This window comes from Macrotis lagotis, chromosome 3 (assembly GCF_037893015.1).
Source record: "Macrotis lagotis isolate mMagLag1 chromosome 3, bilby.v1.9.chrom.fasta, whole genome shotgun sequence".
Taxonomy (NCBI): Eukaryota; Metazoa; Chordata; class Mammalia; order Peramelemorphia; family Peramelidae; genus Macrotis; species Macrotis lagotis.
This window is the reverse complement of record NC_133660.1, coordinates 223,300,611-223,323,143: the sequence shown is the minus strand read 5'-3', so window position 1 is coordinate 223,323,143 and position 22,533 is coordinate 223,300,611. Positions and strand designations below refer to the sequence as shown.

Sequence of the window (22,533 nt, the reverse complement as noted above, 5' to 3'; positions counted from 1 at the left end):
GACTCCCAAGGCCTATGCTCTATCCATGGGAAAGCTTTTCCAGATTCTCAGAAGTAATTCAAAGTCCAGGGTCTGGATTTGGACCCATTGCTAACTGCTGTTTCCTACTTTGGAAGGATCCTGATTTCATCCATTTGGCTGCTATTCCTTCCCCAGCACAGGTCTCACTCAGTCCTGTCCATTTTGCAATATGGGCCTGGTAAACGGCTGCGAATGCCCACCCCGATCATTCCCTGGTAACCACCCTTTCCTGAGGGGTATTGCTTGAGTAAGAGCCATGTCTGTCAATCAGCCTTGTCTGACCCCAGGCAAGTTCCCTTCTCTGAGTTTCACTTATCTGCTCTATAAAATGAGGGGAATGGACCAAATTGGGGGCCTCAACATAAAATATATGTCCAGGAGATATGAGTTTATTTACAGAGACTATTTAATAAATATTATATTCAATTAATTTTCATTAACAAACTGTTTTAAATTTCTGTGCTTATCTATCCATGGAAACTCTAAAATTTATTTTCTTTTATATTGAATCAATCTCTTCTATTTCTTAGGGGGGGGTGTGTGTGTGTGTATGATAGACTCTTAGAAATGATTTCTTTTCTTACTGACTAGATTTACTTAAAGCTAAGGGTACAGGACAGAAAAGATTGGGAATTTCTGAACCAGAAGGCCACTCCCAGCTCCACATTCTAGAATCTTCTGACCTCAGGGAAAGATAATGGACATGTTGAGGTCTTGGGTCCATGGCTGACTGTGTCTGGAGCCTCAACACCCCAGGTGCCTCTGAGCCTAATCAATGTTGTCTGGAATTTAATTGAACTAGCATTGGATTGTACCTTTAAGTCTAAGGGTATCTGCCTCTGCTCTAGGTGAACATTCATATGCACAGTCTCTCCTGGCTGGAGCTGGGGTTATTTTGCATGATTATGTCTATTTGTTACAAGGAAAGCCTTTTTTTTTTCCTGGAGTGATGCTTTAAAAAAGAAAGAAAAGTGTCAATATATCATGAAAAAATACACACAGAGAAGGCAGAGTTCACATGGGGACAGCGACCAGTCCGGCATTACCAAATGGGGTACCAAAACCAAGACACACTTAGATGGAAATCTGTGGCTTCCCACGCAGTCCTCTTTTTCTATTCTTTGTGTAGGAAAAGTTTTTGTTGGTGCTTGTCAAGTTCATAATAACAAGAACCAAAAAAATTATAAAGAAAAACAAGTCCCTAAAATTAAGAAAATCTGTTACAGAGAGGCTGGGACTGAGCAAAGCAGAGGGTGGCTGACAGTCCCCCTTATGACCAGTCTGTCTTGAGCTATTGAGATCCTGGACTATGTCACAATTCATTGGGGGGCAGAGGGGACCCCTAAATCCCTCAGCCGGAGGGTGTTTCCCTAGCCCAACCTCTACTAAGGCTCCTGATCTTCCAAAGTACCCTAAATAACACTGGATGGCATCCTCAGCAACACCTCTCTCTGCCTTCATTTCTCTGTGGCAAAGGGAAAAGGCGGGCCCCCAGGAGTAAGGCTGAGAGGGAATCCTGTTTTCTCCTTGGCTGATGAAACCCAAAGCTAATTGCCAGGAGGAAGTGCACTGAAAGGCAGGCTGCAGAGAGGGAGGAGTGGAAAAGAGTTAATATTACTTCTTGAATGTGGAGTAAATCTTCCCCCATCTTCTCCTACAGTCCCGATGTCTGAGGGTTATTATTGGGGGCTGGTTAGATGATAGGTCACATCTGTTATTCTGTCCTGGAAGTCATTGGTCTGTGACATTGGCTACCCAGTGGAATAAAATAAATAAATATAGTCAGTCCCCAAGTAAGGAAAAAATGATGAATCTTCTTTTTATACCAAAAGGATAATAAATGTGACCCAAGACTTAGAGTCCAATATAAGACACTTAAGAGGCTCACTTCTTCAGTTGGTAAACATTTATTAATTGCTTACTATGTGCTAAGCACTGGCATTTCTAAGAATGATAAAAAGACTTTCCCTTCCCTCAGAAAGCTCACAGTCTTGAAGGGATTGGTGTGTCTTATTTTATTTTTTTTAAGATTCTAAATATTTTCTTTTTCCAATTACATGCAAAAATAATTTTTAACATATTTTTAATTTTGAATTCCAAATTCTTTCCCTCCCCAATGAGACAGCAGGCAAATAGATATAAATTATACTTGGGCAGTCATACAACACATTTCCATATTAGCCATTTTGTAAAAGAAAATATGACAAAAAAAGAGAAAAAAGTAAAAAATATATTTCATTCTCCTTCAGACTCCATCGGTTCTTTCTCTAGGCATGGATAGTGTTTTTCATCATAAGACCTCATAATTGTCTTGGGTCTTTGTATTGCTGAGAATAACAAAGTTAATCATAGTTGATCATCCTATATTATTATATTGCTGTGTATACTCTTCTCCTAATTCTGCTCACTTCACTTTGCATCAGTTCATATAAGTCCTTCCCGGTATTTCTGAAAGTATCCTGCTCATTATTTCTTAAAGCACAATAATAATTCATCATAGGTCATGTACATGTACATGTACACAACTTGTTCAGCCATTCCCCAATTGATGGGCATTATTCTCTCAATGCCTCTTTGCCACTACAAAAAAAAAAAAGCTGCTACCAATATGTTTATAGATTTTGGACCTTTTCCAATTTCTTTGGGTTGCAGACCCTGTAATGGTAGTGCTGGGTCAAAGTGTGCGTGGTTTTATAGCCCTTTGGGCATAGTTCCAAATTGTTCCCTAGAGTGATGGAGTCAGTTCACAACTTCACCAAGAGTGCTTTAGTGTCCTAATTTTCCCAGATCCCCTCCAACATTTGTTATTTCCCCTTTCTGTCATAGTAGCCAATCTGATAGACATAAGGTGGTAACTCAGAGCTGTAATTTCTCTAAACAGCAATGATTTGGAGTATTTTTTCAAATGACTGACTTCTTTATCTGAAAAGTGCTTGTCCATATCCTTTGATCATTGGGGGAAACTTGTATTCTTATAAATTTGTCACAATTCTCTATAAATTTGAGAAATGAGGTTATCAGAGGAACTTGTTTTAAATTTTTTTCAGTTATGTTTACTATGTATTTCCCTCTGCCCTGTTTTTCCTCTTTTTCCTTTCTCTCTCCTTTCTCTCTCCTTTCTCTCTGTCCCTCCTCAAAAATGTTTTGCTTCTGACCACTGCCTCCTCCAATCTGCTTTCCCTTCCATCAGCCCCATCTCTCCCCTTCTCTTATCTCCTTCTCTTCTTACTTCTCTGTAGGGTAAGATAGATTACTACACCCAAATGAGTGTATATGATAATGTCCTCTTTGAGCCATTTCCAATGAGAAGGTTTTAGCATTGTCTAGCCCCCCATCTTGCTCTCCATCATAAAAGCTTTTTCTCACCTCTTGATAACTTGCCCCATTCTACTTTCCCTTTCCCCTTCTCCCAGTGGATTCCTCTTTCTCACCCCTTCATTTTTATTTTTTTAGCTATTCTCCCAGCATAGTCAACTCACACCTATGCCCTCTGATTATATAGACTCCTAATTGCCTTAAGAATGAAAAAATCTTGAGTTATAAGTATCATATTCTCATGTACAAATTAATTGAATGTATTGAATCTCTTACAATTTCTCTTTCTTGTTTACCTTTTTATACCTCTCAAGTCTTATTTTTGAAAGTTAAATTTGCTATTCAGCTCTGGTCTTTTCTTTGGGAATGCTTGGAAGTTCTTGATTTCATTAAAATATGCTATTTTCCAGGGGTGGCTAGGTGGCGCAGTGGATAAAGCACTGGCCCTGGAGTAAGTAGTACCTGGATTCAAATTACGTCTGAAACACTTGATAATTACCTAACTGTGTGGCCTTGGGCAAGCCACTTAACCCCATTTGCCTTGCAAAAACCTAAAAAAAAATGCTATTTTCCACTAAGGTAGTATACTCATGTTGGCTGGATAGGTGATTTCTTCATTGTAATTGTAGCTGTTTTGCCCTTCAGTATCATACTCCAAGTCCTACTAGCTATCCTCTAATGTAAAAGCTGCTAAATCTTGTGTTATTGCTGACTGTGACTTCACGATATTTGAATAATTTCTTTCTGGTCTCTTGCAATATTTTTTCCTTGACCTGGATGCTCTGGAATTTAGCAAATATTCCTAGGAGTTTTCATTTTGGGATCTCTTACAGGAAATGATCAGTGCATTCTTTCAATCTCTCTTACCCTCTTGTTCTAGGATATCATAGCAGGTTTTCTTGATAATTTCTTGAAAGATGATGTCTAAACTCTTCATTTGACCTTAGCTTTAAGGAGTACAATAATTCTTAAATTATCTCCCTTTTATCTGTTTTCCCAATGAGATATTACACATTTTCTTTTATTTTTATTCTTTTGATTTGGTTTTGTTGTTTCTAAATGTCTTATGGCATCATTAGCTTCCATTTGCCCAATTATAATTTTTAGGGAATTTCCTTCAGTGAGCTATTGTGCCTCCTTTTCCATTTGGCCAGTTCTACTTTTTAAGTTCTTTTTCAGTGAATTTTTATAGGTTTTTTCATTTTGACTAATTCTGCTTGTTAAGGCATTCTTTTCAGTGAATTTTTGTGCCTCCTTTACCAAACTGTTGACTCCTTTCTCATGATTTTCTTGTATTACTCTCATTTCTTTTCTCAATTATTCCTCTACCTCTCTCATTTGATTTTTTTTTTTTGAGGCAGTCAGGGTTAAGTGACTTGCCCATTGTTACATAGCTAGTAAGTGACTGAGGTGGGATTGGAACTCAAGTTCTCCTGACTTTAGGCCAGTGCTCTATCCTCTGTGCTACATAACTAACTGCCTTCTGATTTTGAAAATCTTTTTTGAATGCTTCCAAGAATTCTTTTTTATCCTTTCCTTTTATTGCTTCTGCTACTCCAGAATTAATTTTGAGTTATCATTTTTTCTTTAAACATATCATTTATTTGTTTTCCAAATACTTACAAATGGTAGTTTCTACCAATCATTTTTTGGCAAGGTTTTGAATTTTGCAATTTTTTTCTCCCCCAACAGAAGGCAATCTGATATAGTCTTTACATTTGCATCCATGATATTTATAGATCAAAATTGAATGTGTTGTGAAAGTAGAAAGAGGTGTCATTTTAAAGTTGCTTGGAGGGGAATTTGGGAGAACTTAGGAAATTCTGTGCCTTCATTCTGCCATCTATCTCCCTCCCCCACCTTCAGTCACAGGTCCTTCTTTAAAAGGGGGGGAATCTATATCAAATTGCTTGCCTTCTCAATGAGTAGGAGGGTAGGTGGGAAAGAATAGTGAACTGAAAAGTTGAAAAAATAACTTTAAAAATATTGCTTAGGGGCGGCTAGGTGGCACAGTGGATAAAGCACCGGCCCTGGAATCAAATCAGGAGTACCTGGGTTCAAATCCGGTCTAAGACACTTGAAGATTACATATACATCTCGTGTGTGTGTGTGTGTGTGTGTGTGTGTGTGTGTGTGTGTGTGTGTATTGCTTACATGTAATTGAGAAAAAAATGAAAAAAATTAAATGTAAAAAAGTTACTGGGGGCAGCTAGGTGGGGCAATGGATAGAGCACCCACTATGGAGTCAGGAGGACCTGAATTCAAATCCAGCCTCAATCACTTAATACTTAACTGTTGGGCAAGTCACTTAACCCCATTGCCTTGCAAAAAAAACCCAAACAAACAAATGAAAAATAAAGACTCCAGAGCTCTGGTGCCATATCCAAAACCTAACCTGAACTTTCTTTGTTAGTTAGAATTTATATAAATAAAACACTGAGAATAGCACCAAAGTAGAGAAAAATGAGCAAGATACAGCTCCTTCCATACCTAGTAAATAAAACTGAGAGAGCTTAAAAACAACACACACATCTTTGTGATTAGTGTCTTATGCTTAGCAGATACATAATAATAGCTTTCATTTGATACTGTATTGATCCTCAAAGAAACCCAATGAGGTTGATATGATGTAGGTTATTATTATCCTTATTTTCTAGATGAGAAAATTAAGGCTCACGAGTTTCTGTGAGTTACCCAAGGTCATAGAACTATGGGTTATAGTCTGTTGAATAGAACCTTTGATTGGGAATCAGAAGATCTGAGTACAAATCTCACTCTACCGTTTTTCTTTTTTGTTGTTGTATGACCTTGGACAATATCTCTTGTTCTCTGTGGGCTCCAGTTTTCTTATTTATAAATCTCTAAAGACTGAATCATCTGGTTTCACTCTGAAGTCTAGTGCTCCTATTGTTTGTTGTTCAGTTTTTTCCAGTGCTGCCTAACTCTTCCTGATTCCATTTTAGGTTTTCTTGGCTAAGATATTGGTGTGATTTGCCATTTCCTTCTTCAGCTAATTTTACACATGAGGAAATTGAGGCAAACAGCATTAAGTGATTTGCCCAAAACTAGTTAAGTGTCCAAAGCCAGAATTAAATTCATAAAGGATAGAGCTTCCTGATTCCACTGAGTCACCTAGCTATCTTGTTGGACTGAATTGAATTAAGATGAGTTGAAAGAATTTTGCCACTGGACTTTGCCCCCTCAGGAATGAAGGATAAGAGCAGAGAAGGGACTGGAGCCTAGTTCCCTGGGAATCAGCCCATTGCGATGACCAAGGAGTCAGATTCCTAGATATAAGAGGTAGAAAGAGTCCTGGACCATGATATTCAGTGAGGCCTGCCTGAGTTTGAATCCTGCATCCAAAACTGTGCAGTTTCACCCCTGGATAAGCATCCAGATAATCCTTGGTCTACAATTTAGCAAGTTTGTCTTAAGAAAAGGAGACAGTTTGCAAACCTTGATAAGCCTAAAAGGAATGTATGTGAGCAATATGACTACCAAGGTGACTTTAGGCTTGTCATAGCCCCTTTGAACCTCAGTTTCCTCACCTGTAAAATGCATGAGGAGCCCCATCTTGATCTCTCTCTCCCAGAAGCATTTCATGAAACAACTAACATTCATCCGTCTTGGGGGGAGAGACCTAAACTTAATGCTAGACTCTCAGAATCTGAGCTCAAGGGGACCCTCAGCCACCTAGATCTGGATATAAATCTCCTTGGGGCAACATTCCAGACTGCTTATTTCTCCTTTGCTTGGAGACCTTCAGTGAATCGAACAGGGAGCATATGAACTGCTTTAGGACATGTTGGGTTGTCATATTTAAGCTTTCCTGTTTAAAACTTTTTGTGAAAATATTGAGAGAACTCAGCAACAGTGTAGAGATTTATTCATCCCCTCCTTCATTCATCAGCCAACCAACATTAAACATTCACCTTCCCCTGGGTCCCAAGGCCACCTTTGTTGGTAATAGATAATGAAGAAGTGGTTTCCTCCTCTGCCTTTCCTAAGTTTCCCAGTCTAGCCCTGGCTTGGGTCAGGATTGAACCCTGCCGACAAGGTGACTAGTATTAATGGAACCCCAGCTTTGGCACAGGCTATTTAAAGGTGACTGGGAGAAGCAACAGATAATACTACATCAGAAATCGGGGTAGCTACATGACCTTGGGCCTTTGCTTCCTGCATCTGGCCTTTGTCTTTCCTCTCTGTAAAATGAGGGGTGGGCCTTACTGTTTAGTCCATTAGGATCTTCCAATTTTAGAATAATTCTATGATTTGATCTCATTTTGATTTGAGATTCAAGTGGATAACTTTTGAAAACCTGAAGAAGAGGGGAGAGGTGCTAGGGGAATGATTAATTCTGGGGTCTGGCTATTCTAACTTACTCATGTTGATGAATCACCTTGCTGGGCAAAATTTTGAACCAGATACCATAGGGTCAGGCCCTCTCATGTTTAGAGGAGGAACCCAAGGCCCAGAAATGAAAGCTCCTTGCCCAGGTTGACCCAACATGCCAGTGCTTCTTTCCAGGACCTCTCCCCCCCCCCCCATTCCTTTATAAAAAAAATGTGAAAGCAATATTGGTTGCAAGGAAATTACTAAAGCTAGACAATCAATGAAAGCAGTAATAACAACAAAATGATGATGGCTCTGACCATTTCATGGCCAGACACGAGGTATTTAACAAAAAAAATGTGTCAGTGAGGTAGGCTGTGTTCTCCACTTCCTTGCTGACCATCTTGCATACCTCCCAAGAGTGGAAATTCAGTCCTGAGGGTGTATGTGGAAGCTGGAGAATTCTTTAAAAAAAAATAAAACACATAACCTGTTTCCACAAAGGTTGTTTTTCTGCCCCCCTTGAGAGTTCTTTTACATATGTATACTGGGGCCCTTCCCCACCCGGGGAAAGGGTCAGGCCAGGAGGGCACTCTGGTCCTTTTTATCCCACTGGGACCTGATGTTTTGGAAATCTCTTTAGAATGGAGTCTCTTTTTTGTTAAACCCATCTTCAGCCAAGAATTCTGCCAGAGGCCTGGAGATTCCAGGTCCTCCTGAATTCCTAATGGTCTTTGACAGTAAGAGCTGGTTGGACTGAAGGAGGAGATCTGTGCTTAAGGTGAACCTGCTGCTCCCTCATCTGCTATTTTAGGGTACGATTCTTTTGGGATCTGGGTTGTCTTCTAGTAGGTTCTATAGAATAAGCCTTAAAGGACTTGAAGATTTTTCCAAATTTTCCTCACAATTTTGTGAGGTAGGAATGAGTGAATGAATAATTGAATAACTGAATGGCCACCCATGAAATACTTTACTGTGTGCTAAGCACTGTGCTGGGGGTGGCTACAAATACAAAAGCAAAAAGGGGGGCCCTGGGGGGCCAGCTTAATAGAAGAAACTATATACTTAGGAGACTAATACAACAAGTCTTTGTATACCCTTTTAACAAGTAGGGAAACTGAGGTTCATGTAGGTTCAGTGTCACAGAACTGGGAGCAGGGCCTCCAGAATCCACAGCCAGTGGGGGTTGTTGGGGGGGGGTGCCCTACTATACCACATTACTTTATTTTGTTATTTTTTTTGTTATTTTTTTTTTGTTTTTTGCAAGGCAAATGGGGTTAAGTGGCTTGCCCAAGGCCACACAGCTAGGTAATTTTTAAATGTCTGGGGTCGAATTTGAACTCAGGTCCTCCTGATTCCAGGGCCGGTACTCTATCCACTGTGCCACCTAGCCGCCCCATACCACATTACTTTAAACTTTAATTTTTAAACTTAAAACTTTTAAACTTTAAAATAACTTCTCTACCTCAATCCTCTTCATAGTGTGATGGACAAAGAATGGAATTTGGAGTCCAGAAAGTTGGATTTTTAAGTCTCAGCTTTACTTCTTGACATGTCATTTAACTTGTGGGCCTCAGTTTTCTACTGTAAAAATGAGACCAGATAATAACTGAATCTTAGGATTCTCTTATGTAGTAGCCAGTGAATACTGATGTAGGGAGTCAGGAAAGTTTGGTTTCAAATGGGACCTCTGTCGTTTAATTGACTGTGAGACCATGAGGTAGTGCAAAACTGTAAAATTGCGAAGAAAGGGTGGGGAGGATGATCTGGTGACTCTTTCATAGGGAAACTTTGGCTTAGATTTTGTTTTGTTTTGTTGTTTTGTTTGTTTAGATAATTGTTTATGTGACCTGTCTAGGGTCACACAGCTATTTAATATTTGATGTCACATTTGAACTCAGGTCCTCCTGACTCCAGAGTGAAGATCTATCCACCATACCACCCAGCTGCCCTTTTAGGTGTTCTTAATGGTTTTTTGTTTTTCTTTTCCAGTCTGGGGACCACCTTTGACTGGAAGTCAGATCAAACCTAAGAACCCCTCAAGAGTCATCCTTTCATTTTTTATTTCTATTTTTTAGGGTTTTTTAAGAATCATCCTTTTAAATGTATAAAATAAAATATATTTGGGGTTTTTTTTTAGGTTTTTGCAAGGCAGTGGGGTTAAGTGGCTTGCTCAGGGCCACATAGCTAGGTAATTATTAAGTGTCTGAGGCTGGATTTGAACTCAGGGACTCCTGACTCCAGGGTCAGCGAATATATTAGTTTACAAAGGAAATGGATTCTAGTGAAATATAGTTGTTAGAATACTAATTTGTCAAAATAAATTCACAGATCCCCCCCCCCCCAGTCTACAAGGACTAAGGTTTACAAGAACAGTTTCGTCTTTATGGTTCAATAGGCTGGAAGGGTATTAGCTGATCCCCCCCTTTCAGATATATAATTAGAGAAACTTTAGTCTTCTCACCCCCTTCTTTTGGTTGGGAAGGGAAGTGAGTTGGTCCCAGTCTCTGGGCTGAGAGTAGAGCCCAGGGCCTAGCATGGAGAGTGGGAGGCCAGCTTCATCTTGCTGGCCCAGCTTTCGAGGGCTCCTTTAGGGTGGAGTCAGTAGGAGGTCCCAAGCAGCCTGGGCCCTTGCCAGGAGGTGAGGCAGGAGCTGGGGGTGGCCTTTGAAGTCTTCTCTCTCAGCCTTCTGCCCCAGAGACTCCCAACTACCCCCATCCCTTTCACTTACTCTCAAGAGCCTATAAAACCATCATTATCCTCAATTAATAGTAGAGGGCCCACAGGGAACTGCCCTCTGTACGAAACCACAGACCATGAAACTTGCCTCAAGTTCCAAAAGGTGTTCTGTAGCAGGTTGCTTCTCCCTCTCTCCATAGCCCCAACCCCCCCATCCTCTTGGTTTTTTTTAAATGCTTTACTTTTATTATAGAACTCAAAATACAAAACTCATTCCAAGGCTTCAATTTAGATTGACATCACTGAATAGGGTCCATTTTCTCACTATTTCGCTTTTTTTAAATTAAGAATATATATCTCAGTGACTCAGAAAAGCTTGGTGGCTCCCACCTTTAACTTTCAGAAGGAAAAATAAACTGTAAAATGAGATTCTGAGTCAGAGCAGAGAGGCTTCCCAGGAAGCCCCTGCAGGCCCTGAAACCCACCCCTCCCGTGAGGGAGCCATCCGGAGGCAAAGAAAATACTTTCTCCTTAAGAGTGGAATTCCCACAAAGATACCTGGAAGAAGATCTAAGCCTGCACATCTCCCTGCAGGACTGATGTCTTCTCCTGGGGCTGCTGCCAACGCCTGGGGTGTTTTCTCTCTCTCTCCACACCCGCTCCCAGAGTGGTGGGGCTGCCTGGGAATGATGAGACCTGGAATCTGTTCTGTTTTGCTCCCCACCCTCCATCACCTCCTTTTAGCTCTAACATTCTATATTCAAGTGGTCTTGGTTTGGATGACTTCCCGCTCTGGCATTCTTTGTTCTAAGGGTCTCTGACAACATTGCCCTTCTATATTTTAAGGACCTGTCCTGATATTCTGGGCTCTGAGGGTCCTTCCGGCAGGTGTGTTCCAATGAACTTTATCCTCTATTTCCTAAGCCCCTCACCCTCTTGTTTTTTGCTTCAAAGTTCTTTCTATATCTGACATTTTTAGGTTTACCCTTTAGTCGTTTAATTGTTCACAATGTGACCTTGGACCAGTCACTTCTTGCCTTGGGGTCTGGAGCAAGGGTGTCCAACCTTTTACCTCTTCTGGGCCACATTGCCCCACAAAAACTTGTCAAGAGTCACATAGAGAATTTAATATTTCTTTATGCCTGCAATGTGTAACCCACATTACCAACACGTATAATAAAAATGTAATGATGCCACATGAATGGACTTTGAGGGCAGAAGTTTCTAGATAAGGATCCCTTAATAATGGGAGTAGAGGGGCATCTTTAGGATACCATGTATATCAGACCTTAACCCATGAATATCTGTCTCCTAGAATGTCAGGGCTAGATGCTAGCAGAATCTAGATTCTAATCAGGCAACATGTGATTGATTGTTCTCAATCCTAGGCATCCAGAATGCTAACAATGACCAGAATGTCAGAGTTAGAAGGGGCCTTAGAGATCCCCTTCATGATCTTACAGAGAGGGAAACTGAGACCAGAGGGGTCTTGGAGGAGTTGATGAGGGTTCCCCTAAAAATCTCCAGGGAATAGAATCAGAGACTTTGGAAGCTGCCAGGGACCCTGCAGACTATCTTAATAGTCCAAGCTCTTTATCTCATGGCAAACAAGTCCATCCCAAACAAGGCCTATCCTCACTGTTTCCTGGGTGCAGCTGCAGACCTGTCCCAACCAGTCCACTCCTATACATTCTTTGCTTGGTTTTCACCCCCAGCAATGCAGTATTTTTTAACAACTGCTAAGAATCTTACTTTTTTTTTCTCCCTGGAGGCAATTCCAAATTAATCATAAGGCCCAGAGCTCTAAGGCTAGAGGGAGGTATGCCTCCAAGTGTTGACCCATCCTTCCCCACCCTGCAACCTCTCCTGGGGACTGGAGGGTTCTGATTAAGCAACCAAACGGGACCCCTCGTGGCCCCCAATTTTTGGTTTTGTGATTGTTTGATGGCAATACAAAGAATCCTGAATTTCAGTCTTTGCTGACTTCAAAACCTTGCCCTTCCCTAGGTCTCAGTTTCCCCAGATGTAAAATGAGGGAATTAATAAATGTCTTCCAAGGTTCATTTCTTCTTAAGATTCCATGACTTCTCCATGTGACAGAACCTGAGGTGTTTGAACTCTGACTTTAGTGCCTGGATCATTTTAGGGCTGGTGGTCATAGAATATGTCTTGACTCTTTGCTCTTTCTGGGGTCTTTTTATCCCTTTCATACTTGGTTAGGGTTTGTTTGTTTGGGTTTTTTCCCCATACACGAGGAACCCATGCCTCTGCTTATGGCCCACACCCTATACTTCAACAAAAGTTTGTGAAATGCCTACAGGTTCCTTAAATACTTTTCTAGCCACTGGGGTGGGGAAGAGATAGTCAGAGTTTGGGTAAGATGACCTCCATGAGGGCAGGGGTGTGCTGGTAAATATTTAACCATGGGTTGGGGGGAGGGGAAGGGTGGGAATGTCTGCACAATTTAAAGTTTAGATTTTCTCCATCCCTGTTAAGTCTACACAATCAAAAAAACAATTCACAACAAAAAAAGGTAGCTTTTTACTGAGGTATAAGGGTTCGCACTGAACATTTAATAATTGCTTCTTGTGAGCTGATGTAAGGCAGCTGTAGCATACTTCCACAGATAAGACTTGCATGTGTCTCAAAAGGGCTTCTGGTCATCCTGTCTTCAGAGAAGGCTAAAGCTGGACTCCATCCCCACTCCATCACCACGTGGCTTTTAATGATCTTGAGCATGCCAGTGTCAGAGCTGGGAGGGCCTGTCCGAAATACAGTGGCCTAGACATGTAACTTCTCCTTGAAGGATCTCTTCCTCCACCCCATCATCCTACTCTCCTGAGGAGATAATGCTTAATAATTGCTTATTTGCTCCCTTCCCTCCCTATTATTTCTATGTAAAATGGGTGGTGATGTCTGAGAAGGAGGAGGAAAGCCATTTTCAGCAGAAAGAGCACTGTGCAAAGGATGAGGGATATAATTGTCGGATTTGACTGGAAAACAAAATGCCTGATGCCAAGTAATAATGCATTTATTAGGCATCTTCTGTGTGCTTGTCCTCAGAATGAAAGGCTGAGGAGATACCCTGCTCCCTTGGAGTTTACTTTCTATCAGAAGTGACAGGATTTTCAAGACAAGTAGGCTAAAATTATTAAAGACCAAAAAAGACCATCCAATGTTCTTTTGTCCAAGGAACTGTCTCCTGTTTGTGTTCATTTCAGTGTGTCTATAGGCATTTAGCATGGGACTGTTTTCCAAAGTCCACATAGGAAAGCCCTGAATATTGTTTGGCAAAAGGGATGGGTAAAATCGGGCTGCCAACCTTGATGAGGATTTAATGAGTAATCATACCTGGTGAGGTCAGTAGACAGAAGAGGAGAGAGAAAAACAATTTCCAGTTCTGAGGTCTGACTTTCCTTTTTGGCATCCCTAATTACTCTCCCTAAAAATCTCAGAGTTGAAAGGGACCTTATAGATCATCTGGTCCAAACCTCCCTTTTTACAGATGAGGAAACTGAGGCCCAGAGAAAGGAAGTACATGACCTGAGCCTTAAAGGATGAGGAGCATTTGATGTTCTGGGAATGCTGGACATTCATTTTGCATTCATCCTCTGAATGGTTGCCTTGCTTTTTCCATTCCCTGCAGAGCAATTGAAGAGTGAGGCCAGGACTCAGGAGGAGTTGGTCTTCTTAAGTGGAGAGACTGTGGAGCTTGGATGTGAGTCTCAAGACTCATCCATGTTGTCCTGGTTCAAGGATGGCGTGGTGATCTTACCCACCAACAGGACCCACATTGGGCCTGACCTGCTGAAGATCATCAATGTGTCTTATGATGACTCTGGTGTCTATACCTGCCAGCAGAAGCACTCCAATGAAGTTCTCTGCAACTTTACCATCCGAGTGACCGGTGAGTAAGTCAGTCCCAATTCTCTCTGGGGAAACCATGTAACTTCTCCTTGAAAAGACCTTCCTCTATCCCCCTCATCCTAAGCCCCTGTTTGGACCACTTTGACTTTCTGTTGAGTTCAAAGATGCCATTTCTACTTGCCCATACTCCTAGTACCATCTTTTTTGAGGAAAGAGAAATAGTAAGGGTAGTGATAAGCATTTATGAATGTCACAACACCACCAAGAGGTAGGTAACATCATTATCCCCATTTTACAGCTGGGGAAACTAAGGCAAAAGGCTAAGTGATTTGCTCAGGGTCACACAGCTAGGAAGTATCTGAGGTAGGATTCTAACCAAGGGATTCCTGATTCCAAACCCAGAACTCTATTCAAAAACTCCACCAAACTGCCACTGGTTGTTTATGGTCAAGTCTGGACTTTTATCCAAATTGTGTCTTGGACTCCAAATTCATGGCCCTGTTTCCCTTGAAGATAATTGTCATTATATCTTCTGCCTTCTCTAGATGTAATCCTTCAGTGACTTTCCCATCTCTGAATCCCTCATCTAGTAAATGGAAATAATCATTATTATGATTACATGAATTGCATTGTTATGATACATGAATCCATCTGGTTATGAACACACGAATCATGATAGATTTATGATTTAAGGCTAGAGAAAGTATTTTCCCCACACTGTGAGGTAGGTAGTTCTTATCCCCATTTTACAGATGAGGAGGCTGAGACTTACCTCTGGTCTCAAAGCTAGTTTAGAGCAGAGCTGAGATTTAAACTCTCCTCCTCCCAATTCCTACTGCTTTTCTCCCACCCCCCTTTTTTGCCTGGATTTGTTGAAGAACTCAAAAAGATGTTGATGAAACATGGCTTTCTAAGCTCCAAATTGATACTAATCCCTTCAGAAAGAGGACCACAGTCAGAGTCCAGAGCCCTGGGCTCTTGGTTCAGTAAACAATGCTACTAACTTCATTTGTCAATTGAGGAGAGTAAAGAGGATAGTAATGGGACCTCCTTTACCAGGGGTATTTGTAATGAGAAAATGAGCTTTGTTTTCTACAAATGTAGGAGATTACTCAGCAGGTCCCCTGAACAATAAGATACCTGGGGAGTGGATTTGTGGTTGATGGAGAAATTCATTAAACAAGTGTTACCTGAAGAGATTAGCACCTGTGGGTTCAGGGTGTTTCCAACTTTGGGCGGTGTTAACTTCTGAGATTGAGGAGGAACCACTGTGGTTTCTTCCCAATAAATCTTTCAGGGGAAAAAAAAATCTGTCTTGGAAGGTAAAGATTTTGCACACGTGGTTACTGCCTCATTTTCCCACAAATGATGCTATCTCATTTATAGAGTCATGGGGTTTCTGAGCTTGGAAGGACCTTGGTACAAAAAGCATCAGAGCTTGAAGGACCCATAGAAATCACCTTTGTCCAGACTCCCCATTTTACAGAAAGAAATTGAGGTCCTTTTTTGGGGGGAAACAGGACTTGCCAAAGTCAGAAACAGAACAAGTCACTGTCAAGAAAGTTAAAATGTGTTTTACATCACCTTTATTTGATACATAGATCACTCCCCTAATCACTAAGCCATCCTGGGGAATAAAAAACTTTTTAAAAAGGTGAGAATAGAAATTGCTTTCACAGAACCAACCAGTCGCACACCCAGTTGTTTCCAGTGCCACCCCAGTGAAGGTTCCCAGGGTTATGTGAAATAAGAGATAGATTTGTGATACCCCAAGAAACTGAAAACATCTCTCCATCCCTCCCTCAACTCCACATATTCCTGTTCCCTGGGCCTGCAGCCTCTCCCTTGACCTGATAACATAACCAAGAAGCCTTGGTAGTTCAGTTCCATTCTGCCCATGGATAACAATCCCATCTGTTCCAACCAAGGCAAGCCCATCTTGCCCACATCTGCTTTGCATCCAGCTCTCTGAGAAGGCCTAGCCAGACATTTCAAGGTTACATCAATTAAATGGTTAAAAGAGGAATTAGATTCCCACAGGGCCGTTTAACTTGGCAGGGTTATTAAGACAGGGGAGCCTCAGGTTGTGTCCTGGGAGGGGCAGGCCAGGAGAAGTGTCTGTCCCTTTGGGGAAGAGCAACTGACAGGCTGTGTCCGCCTCAGAGATGATTGCCACCACGGAACCTCAGACCATGTCTCCATGGGCATCTAGGTCAACAGAATAAATGGTTGTGTACTACCCAAACTTGAAGCCCTCCTGTGACAGGGAACTCACTACCTTCAAAAAGTGGGCTCCTCAGACAGCTCTGATTCCCAGGGGGAGGGACTATATTAAGAGAAAGGGTCTTAGAGTGAGGACACCTGGGAGAAGAGCCGGTCAACCTAAGGGGCAGATAAATAAAATATTTTTAAAGAGCCTTAAATCTCGCTTCTCCTTCTTTCCCTTTTCTATACCTCAGTTTCCCCTTTCTTAAAATGTGAATATCAGCTGCCCAACCTGTTTCCCAGGGATCATAAGAATCATGTGGGGAGTTACAGAGAGCAGTGAAGTAGCATGGCAGAAAGACCTCAGTTTGGAGAGCCAGAAGGCCTGGGTTCAGATTTTTGACTTGGCTCCCTAACAAATCTGGGCCTCATTTTCCTCATCTGAAAAACGAAGCCTTGGATTCAATGACTACCAAGGTCTCTTTTATCCCTAAGTCTTTGGTCCCTTGTTTTAAATCTAGTTTCAAATCTTTTAAATCTTTATGGCCTCTGGTCCTAAATGTAACAAAAAGATGTCCCAAAATCTGCCCATAAAATGTAAGATGGCCAAGAGGGGACTTCTCAGGACACTTGAGGAGCCTCTGAGCTGAGAGGGAGGAGATGGACTGTGATCTGCATGGTCGTGGTGGGGGGTCTAAGGACATCCTGGCCCCCTGGAAATCACAGGGGAAGCCTAGGAAGGACCCTCAAGTACATAGGGCTTCTTCTCTTAGCCCTCAAGACTCAGTCATCTCGTTTCCTCTCACTGCACCCAAGGCAGGAACCAGTGTCTGGTTTTGAAATGTCTTCCAACCAGTTAGAGCATGATGTCAATGAGGCCACAGTCATGGGTCCAGATCCCCATGGTTGACTGGATCTGACCAGAGAGTGTCTAGACCAGTGGTGTCAAGCTGAAACAGAAATAGGAAACTACTAAATATGGATCCTTACAGACTATATATCAACTAAGATTTAAAACAATATTATCTGTTTTGTTGTATTTTTACTTATTTTGTTAAATATTTGCCAATTTATTTGAGTTCAGGTCATTCTCAGGTATATTGTTGGCCACATTCACTGAGGCCTTTGGTTAATATTTCTATCCTAGAGGATGGGGTGAGAGTGTGAATGGTTTACTGAAGCTCAACCCCACTGTTGGAGATAGAACAAAGACCAACTTCTCCTAATGGGAGTTAGGAGTATGTCATCTTGACCTAAGGGGGCTCAGTGTCCCCCTGACCTGTAGAATTGATACTGGCAAGGTAGGAGAGGGGGGCTTTTCCCATGATCCGAGGATAAGGATGTTCCCCTATTCTGTGGGTAATGCACACCCTTTGTAATGACTTGTATCATTCATTCAGAGACAAGAGGGAGTTTCCAGGTGACTCTCAGAAGTGCTTGCCAGATCTCGGGTCCTTAAAGTGACTTGCCCAAAACAACGCAGCTAGTAAATAATAGTGATGGGATTCAAATCCAGAAGCTCTCACTCCTGTGGAGTTTCTTCTACTAGTTTAGTACGCTGCCTGCCTTAGCAGTGAGAATGAACTCACGGGAGGGCTTGGTTTATAAAGAATAGGAGGGGGTTCTCCTCTAACCACAGAGATGACAGGCCCAGCCTCAGATGAGGTCCTGAGGGAAGGTGATGAGAGGAAAGAAAAGAATAGAAGGAATTCTTGAAGTTAAAATAAGTTGACTTTGCTCAGTTTTCCTCCTCATCTGCCAGACTTCTGATGCTAATGACTTGGGTTGGCGGTGTCTCCTCTCAACACCCTTCAGCTCCTTCTCAGGAAGGGAAATGTCATTCCCAATCTACTAGTTGGGATAGGCCTGCAGGAATTTTGGCTTTGGGTGGTTAGTCCAAGCCCTTCTCACCAGGGCCTGTGCCCCATCTTCAAAAACCATAGTTTGGGAGGATTAGAAATTTAGAGCTTGCAAGCGTTCTCCCCTCTAAGCCTCAGCCCTCCTTTTTCTGCTGGCCCATGAGGTCCTTTATCATTCATGGTAACCCCAGTCCAAGAAAAAGAGGGCTAATCTTAAAATCAGGAGATCTGGGTTCAAGTCTTAAATTTAACATTTATTAGCCAAGTGACCATGAGCAATTCATTTCCCTAATCTGAGACTTAGTTTTTTCATCTGTAAAATAGGGATAAAGGTACTGCCTCCCTTATAGGATTTTTATGGTGGAGAAAGGACTATAACAACTTTGGGGTGCTCTTAGAACCTCATTGACTACTATTTATTATTTTTAACATTTTAACTTGTTAAGCATTTATAAATTTCCCATTATGTTCTACAGAACAAGTTTAGTTAAGACAAGACCCTGCCCTCAGTGCTTTCATGGATATCTACAGTTCACCAGGACAGGGCAAAAGAGGGAAGGTTGTTACGGGCTGGGTGGGCTTCTTGGAGGAAGCTGGGCTTTAAAGGACCAGAAGAGATTTTCCAGAAGAAAGGGAAAGGGGGAAAGACTCTATGTTTAGATTGTGGTAGATTCAAAGGCCCAATAAGTTCACAGCATAGAGATATTTTAGTGTGTGGCTGTAGCATGATATGTGTGGAAAGGAGAAACCTTGTCACCAGTCCACAGTGGATATTAAATGCTGGGGAGGCACTTGGGAGCCATGGAAGATTATAGAGCAAACCAGTCACTTTGTCAGATAAGAAAATGGTGAGATAAATGAAGGAGCAAAAACAGAGACAAGCAGATCTGTTAAAAGTCAGTTTTAATTATCTGTGTTCCCCACATCTCAAGACAGGCTGCCATTTTGAATGTGTAAGGACACCACTAAGACAGGAATTCCATTATCTGCCAAGCGACTTTCTGGTCATAATGTCACTGAATGGTTTCAATGCCCAGTTGTGCATTTTAATCCATCATTCCTAGCATCCATTCAGCAATGGAAGGGACCTGCACTGTGAACACTGAGCACCCTGCATAAACACATCCACTTATTTCCCCACCTTTAAAAAGGTCTACAAGGGATTCCCGCCTCAATAAGGAGGTTGGACCATATTTTCCCTCAGTCACTCAGATTCTGTCAGTGACCTTGTCCAAGTTTCCAAGTTTTCTGGCTATTTAGAGTTAAGTTTATTCTTCTCATTGGACACCTAAGGGATTACTTTCTAATGTGGGAGGAGCAAGACATACACCTAGGCAAGAGGTGGGTATGAAGATTATCTTGCTGGTTTGGGAATAATTGTAGCCTTGGGTAATCCAGGCTGGACTCACTTAGACCTTGAGTGATGGATGCTCTTTCTCCTCTTCTCCCCTTCTTCCCTACCTTTCTTCTATTTTCTAAGAATCTCCATCTTCTGGTGATGATGAAGATGATGAGGATGAAGGAGAAGATGCAGGTAAGGCTTTGGAGGTCCTTTTTTTTCTCTTTTTAGTGGGGAGGCAATGAGTGCTTTAATCTGATGGAAACTCAAAGGTGGATTAAACATTCAATCTGAGATTGACTTTGTCATTTCCTTGGGGGTGGCTGGGAAGGCTCATTAATTTGCTGAAGGAAGCAAAATATAATTATCCAACCAAATGCATCTTTCATTTCTGCCTGTGGCCTTTCTCTAGACCTGGGTCCTCTGTCTAACAGAGGGCTTAGATTATCCCACATGAAGGAAATTCTTCCCACACCTACCGTGTTATACTTTATTCCCTTCCTACCTCTTGTTAATTCTGACCAGGAGAATGATTGGGAGCACAAACGTAGTTTTTGAATTTTCCCCCATATTGAATGAGTCACTATTTTGTCCTCTCTGGATCTCAGTTTTATTAGGATGCTAATAATTGCACTACTTCACAAGGTCTTGGGTAGAAAAAATGCTTTGTAAACCCTAAAACACTATAGAAGTGTGAATTATTATATTGAGGATGAGTAGATTAGCAATAATGAATGTTTCTGTAAGGTTTGCAGAGCTCTTTCTCAAATATCAGTGCCACAACCCTGGGAGGTAGTATTATTATCCCCATTTTTCAGAGAAGTAAACTGAGGCTGAGAGACAATAAGGGATTTGGCCAGGTCTGCACAATTAGTGGAGTGCTTGAAACAGAATTTGAATCTAGGATTTCCTGACTTAAAATCAAGTACCCAGAATGCCATGGTTCCTTTCAATATCCCTTACAGAGGTCATCTAACCCTGTCCTTCATTTTACAAGATGGAAAACTGGAGTCTAAAAAGAGATTGAAAAATGATGGTGGTGGCACACTGCAGTGTCACATTCATCTTCTCTCTCTGTTCAGTCCAGTGAGACTGGACTGGTCTGCCCACCCGCCCTCTTTTATTCAAAAAATTGTTAATTTAGAGACACCTCATCTTACACATGAGGAAGTTAAAGCACAGATCCATCATGTGATTTGAATAGGGTCACACAGCCAAATTCCACAGGTGGAATTTATTTTGCTTTGTTTTTATTTTAATTTTTATTTAAAGTTTTGAGTTCCAAATTCTAATCCTCCCTTCCTCTCACCCCTCCTCCCTGAGACAATAAGCAATCAGAGAAAGGTTATACAAGGGCAGTCATGTAGAACATTTCCATATTAGTCATTTTGAATAAGAAGATCTGAATAAAAGAAAAATGAAAGAGACGAAGTAAAAAAAACACACACTTCAGTCTGTATTCAAACATTATCAGTTCCTCCTGGAGGCGGATAGCATGCTTCGTCTTGGACCACTGAATAGCTGAAATAACTATGTCATTCACAGTTCTTCATCAGACAATATTGTTGCTCTTAGGTGAATTTTGAAACTAGATCTTCCTTACTCAGACTTCAGGGCTCAGCCCATTATGCCAGCTCTTCCAGAAAGCCCACCATGATTCTCTTCCCCCTATTCCCATTAGTAATGAGTCCCTTTGGATCTCACAGAATGGCTTGTTTACCTCTCCAGTGGAGTTATCAGAGGAGACAATAGAACTAATACTAAATACTAAATAGAATACTAAAAGAACCCTGGTCATAAGACCAGTTGTTAACCCAGCTCAAAATATTTACTTGTTTTGTTATTATAAACAAATCAGACAAATGTAGACAAAACTTCTCTGAGCTTCAACGTCCGTATTTATGACATGAGAGTAATTACAACTGTCTTTCCCGCTTCATGTAAACCTTAAAGCGCTCCAGAAATGTTCTAAATGTTGTTAATGGTAGGACTTGACTGTAGAGGGCAGGGGCCATGTCTTATCTCCCTAGCATTAGGTGGCTGTAAAGCATACATTCAGATAGAACTTGTTGAAATGGAGTGGAGTAGCCACCCAGACAGTTGTGACATAGAAAATGAGGGGCTCCAAACCACAGGTCGGGGAGAGTCAGCCTGGGGGAAGGGGGGTCCCTGCTTTTTTTGAACTTTCTCTGTGGACTCCCCGAGTTCAGGAGCACTGTGTCCTCCTGCCCTGGTGCTTTGGGATTGGGCTGGGCCCCACTGGAGACCAGGAGCTGGCTCTTTGCAGATTGCCTGCAGTGTTCTTGGCTTGGGTAGATTTGGATTTTTTTTTTAACACACACTTTATACTTTGGAGTGAGAATGTGTGTGCACATATATGTATGTGCGTGTGTGTGTGTATGTGCGTGTGTGTGTGTGTGTTTTGATCAACAAATAGCCTGTATTTGAGTTCCAGGTCAGCTGTATGTGCGTTGGCTCCTCTTCAGCCCCGCTGGAAATATGTTTCAATGTTCAGCCTCCAGCCTCTCCGAGACAGGTCCTCACTGTCCTGGGTTTGTTCCCCTGGAGCCTCATAAGGGGAGGGACCGTAATTACAGGCTCAGGTGCCAAGTTGCCCCATCAGCAGCAGTTAGTGGGCTGCGGATGCTTATTCATTAATGGGGGGAGGGCTGAAGGAGGGACAAAACTCCTCATTTCTGCACAATTCTCCCTTCTTCCCTCTGACAAAATAGCAGCAAACATCAGCAGATCTTAGCAACCAGGATCCGCAAATGAAGGACTTTTTGTGCCTTAGAAGAGTGTGTGTGTGTGTGTGTGTGTGTGTGTGTGTGTGTGTGAGAGAGAGTTCCTTTTGCTTCTTGTGTAGATATTCCTTTCTGAGATGCCACATGTATTTTTAGACCAGGTTAGAGAGGC

At 41.8% G+C, this 22,533-nt stretch overlaps 1 protein-coding gene across 3 annotated transcripts in view; it reads left to right on the top strand.

The window, feature by feature from the left end:
• FGFR3 (fibroblast growth factor receptor 3) overlaps positions 1 to 22,533 on the top strand; it is a 92,073-nt gene that overhangs the window by 23,815 nt on the left and 45,725 nt on the right. For all 3 annotated transcript variants that reach the window (XM_074229948.1, XM_074229947.1, XM_074229950.1), the window contains exons 3-4: positions 13,994 to 14,254; positions 19,759 to 19,812. In XM_074229948.1, coding sequence (XP_074086049.1) covers positions 13,994 to 14,254; positions 19,759 to 19,812 — 315 coding nt within the window. The remainder of the gene's footprint in view (positions 1 to 13,993; positions 14,255 to 19,758; positions 19,813 to 22,533) is intronic.